Raw genomic sequence first — 3,966 nt, forward strand, 5'->3', positions numbered from 1 at the left:
CCCAACTCCCTCAGCCTTTGCTCATCCCTGAGGTGCTCCAGTCCCTTCAGCATCTTTGTCACCCTCCCCTGGACCTGCTGCAGGAGCTCCATGTCCCTCTGGCCCTGAGGATCCAGAACTGGACACAGCACTCCAGGTGTGACCTCCCCAGGGCTGAGCAGAGGGACAGGATCACCTCCCTGACCTGCTGGCAATGCTCTTCCCAATGCATCCCAGGATTCCATTGGCCCCTGAGCCACCAGGGCAGTGTGACTCATGGACAGACTGTTGTCCACCAGGAGCTCCTTGGAGCTGCTCCCCAGCAGGTCAGTGCCAACCTGTGCTGGTGCTCAGGGCCATTCCTTGGATCTGCCTCACTGAACCACACAAAGCTCAGGGGTGGCTGAGCCCCAGAGTCAGCCAGGGAGGCTCTTCCCACCCTTAAGCAGAGCTGCCCAATTAACACACAGCACCCACAGCAGAAGAGACTTGGTTAAATATATCAGAGGAACCATCACTTGACAAGATTTCAGACCAAACTGAGGGCCAGGCTGCTGCTGACTCCAGGGGTTCAAGAACCACAGAATCACTCAGCTTAGAGAAGACCTCTGAGATCATCCAGCCCAACCTGTGACCTAACACCACCAAGAACTGTGTTGCAGCAGCACATGCAGCGAGAGCAGCTGCTTGTGCATTTAACCAGGGATCCATGACAAAGGGTGACCAGGCCCTTCGGGTTCAGCTGGCACAACATGTCCTGGGGCCTCAAAACTCCTGGTCAGGCACCTCCTCACCCCAAATCAGAGCCAGCAGGTGATTTGGGCTGGTTTTATTCCTCCAGCAGCACACAGGAAATATCTATGTGCATTGAAATCTGCAGTTTTCACACGTTGCTTGGCTTTGGGCTCTCATCCCTGCTGTACTCACACTACAGGCAGTGGCATGGATGCAGTTCCCTTGTGAGGAGCTCCAGGGAAGGAGGGAAGTGCTGCTCCTTCCCATCCTCCCATGTGGAACTCACCTCCTCACAACCTCCACCACAGAGCAGTGGCTCTCTCTGCAGCAGCTCCTGGCATGGACCTGCTGATGCTCATCAGGGCCCAAACATGGGAGCTGGACAGACCCAGCCCCTGGCAGGATTTGGCCAGGAACAGGAGCCAAAAGGCATATTTAAGATGCATTAATCAGACTAATTATATTAACACACTGAGGATACTCCCCTCTGATATTGGTTACTTCTGTTACCTAGAAAAACTCCTCTGACTCCAAAATTCTTGCAACACTTTAGGACCTTTGCCTAGACTTGATATTTATGGAAAAAGCCTTCTATTTTTGTCACCTCCAGCACAGTTTGTGCAGGAGCTGCAGGAGGAGAGGGAGGTCTGCACTGAGTTGGGTTTGCTGACAAACGGGTGAGAAGCAAAAGCAGAGCCCCAGATGCTGAGAGATGCAGTAACCAGCTGTTCTAACCCAGGGCAGAGGACAGAGATCCAACCATGGAGAGCCCAGGCAGGCACCTCCCCCTTTCAAATCTTCTCCTTCGAGGCTGAAACAGTGACCTGAGCCAACACGGTGAACACCGTTTAGCACAGTCCAGCCAAACATCCATATGCCTGAAAAGAAGTGCATTACCTCTGGAGTGAAGTAGTCAGGGCGAATTTTGGCCATCAGGGAGAGCTTCTGGCCCAAGGTCTTGGCCCTGTTCAGAGTCAACATCGTCTTCCTCATCTTCCTGCTGTGCCGGATGGGAACGTCGGACATGAGCTCCACTCCTCCCGCCACGACAACGTCGCACTGCCCTGCTGCAATCATCCCCACCCCTGTGGGAGAGAGCCCCAGCAGGGTCAGGGCAGCAGTTCCAGCCTCAGACCCCACTGCACTCCCTGCCCCTCTCCAGCCTCTGCCTGCTGTGCCACATGTGCTTAGCAGACTGAATCACAGCAGGTTTGGAGCTTTGCTTCCACTTGTCTTTGTCACACGCTGGAGTGGGGGCAGGATGCTCCCAGCAGACTGAGGCAGCAGCTGGGCTCTATTTCTTAGGCTAAATCAAAGATTAATGCAGCCTGAAAGGAAGCAACTTCCTTACCATGATTAGTGCCGACCTTCCAAGCTATCAGGGACACTGTGCAGAGACACTGCTGAATGAAGAGGGCACTGAGCTGCTGCAGGTCCACAGCAGACACTTGATTCTAGTCATATTTTGTTGGTTAAAAAACTTTCACAGGATCACTGAGGCTGGAAAAGGTCTCCGAGACCATCCAGTCCAACCTGTGCCCCATCACCACCTTGTCAGTGAGACCAGAGCACTGAGTGCCACGTCCAGTCATTCCTTGGACACCTCCAGGGATGGTGACTCCACCACCTCCCTGGGCAGCACATTCCAGGGCCTGACTGCCCTTTCCATGGAAAATTCCTCCTCATGTCTAACCTGACCCTCCCCTGGCACAGCCTGAGGTGTTTCCCCTGTCCTGTTCCTGTTCCCTGGGAGCAGAGCCTGACCCCACCTGGCTGCACCTCCTGGCAGGAGTTGTGGAGAGCAGGAGGTTCCCCTGAGCCTCCTCAATGCCTCTTTAATGCAAGCTAGATGAGGGCTGTGGGGGAATTGCCAAGCTCCTTCCACCCCACAGCTTATTCCTCCAGCCTATGACATACCTGTGGTCATTGCCTGGTTGGAGGAAATACAAGCCATGGTGACTGTATGGGCTGGAGTTTTGTCGGAGAAACCTGCTCCCAAGGCAGCCTAGGAGCAACAGAGAGCCTGTTAAACCTGCAGCTCGTGCTCCAGAGCTGCCTTCTGCCCAGCACAGCATGCCAGGGCAAGCTGAACACAAGCACATTGGGTTTTTATTCAGCTCCTCCCCTGCCCAGACTGTGGCACAGGAGCTGCCAAGGCTCCCAGTCACATCAGGAGCACACTCACTGCTTCCCCATGCCTACTAATAAAGGGACAAACCAATCCCACAGCTCACAAGTTCAAAAGAGCTTCCAATTGTTTGGCAGCATCTCTGCCTCACCTCATGGGCAAAGGCAGCAGGTGAAAGCAGTGCTTTACCTCCCTGAGCACTGTGGCTTTGCACACAGAGCTGCAGGCAGAGCACAGTGACTCAGCCCAGCAGCCCAGAGAGCTGCTCCCACAGGCCCTTCCTGCCTGGGATGTGGCCAAGTAGTTGAAAGTTCAGCTCTCACTGCCAAGTTAAAATTACACTCCAGCCTGATCTGGCTGGCAGGTGACCAAGGCCAGGAGCTGCATTCCCGAGGCTGCAGAACCAGAGCCTCGTTGGCTCCCAAGCCTCTGGAGCCAGAGTGCACCACAGCTTGACTGGGGGGAACAACAGCAGAGGCTCCAGGTTAGCACAGACCACACTGCCTCTCTCACATGACTTCAGAGGACAAACTGCTCTGAGGGTGATGTGGGAATGGTGTGACCTGACTGCCAGGGCAGAAGGAGCAAAGCTGCTTCACTTCCAACCACCCAAAAGCTGTCGCTGAGCAGCCAACTGCAATAACCAAACTCCAGAGCAAAGCAGGCCCTCGCAGCACTCTGCTCCTCGGAGGACTTCAGGCAAGCCTAAACTCAGGTCCAGCTGCAGGTTAACAGCTGAGTGACCAACAGCTGGTAACAAAGGCTTCCCCTGAAGGGAGGAATCAAGAGAGGCCTCACAGCAGTAAAATGCTCCATGAAAGGATGATAAGAAACCACGATAAATGAAACCCATGGCAGATTTCAACAGCGGGCAGAGAATCACAGTCATTTCCTTATAGTTATGTGTTTGCACAACTACTTCCTACTCTCAGTCATGGATAAATGCACCACAATCCTGGGAAGTTGGAGTTTGGAAGAGTTTGTCACCTTCAGGCTAGTTGCAGAAATCACTCACAGGGAAATGCTGCACATAACTCACCTCTCTGGCAACGTTACTCGTTTTCACCTCCTGGATAACTGTGCCATAAACAATGTAGTCCACCACATCCCTCGGGACATTGGTT

At 53.8% G+C, this 3,966-nt stretch overlaps 1 protein-coding gene across 1 annotated transcript in view; it reads right to left on the reverse strand.

Annotated features, from left to right (window-relative positions):
* Nucleotides 1-3,966, reverse strand: part of HADHB (hydroxyacyl-CoA dehydrogenase/3-ketoacyl-CoA thiolase/enoyl-CoA hydratase (trifunctional protein), beta subunit) — a gene marked incomplete at its 3' end in the record, with an annotated part of 12,152 nt that overhangs the window by 5,437 nt on the left and 2,749 nt on the right. Inside the window, exons 5-7 of the mRNA XM_009077997.1 lie at nucleotides 3,882-3,966; nucleotides 2,632-2,719; nucleotides 1,612-1,799 (exon numbers count right to left, since the gene is read on the reverse strand). The exon at nucleotides 3,882-3,966 is cut by the window's right edge and continues 14 nt beyond it. Of these exons, the coding sequence (XP_009076245.1) occupies nucleotides 1,612-1,799; nucleotides 2,632-2,719; nucleotides 3,882-3,966 (361 nt within the window). The remainder of the gene's footprint in view (nucleotides 1-1,611; nucleotides 1,800-2,631; nucleotides 2,720-3,881) is intronic.

Source organism: Acanthisitta chloris, unplaced genomic scaffold, assembly GCF_000695815.1.
Source record: "Acanthisitta chloris isolate BGI_N310 unplaced genomic scaffold, ASM69581v1 scaffold17447, whole genome shotgun sequence".
NCBI lineage: Eukaryota > Metazoa > Chordata > Aves > Passeriformes > Acanthisittidae > Acanthisitta > Acanthisitta chloris.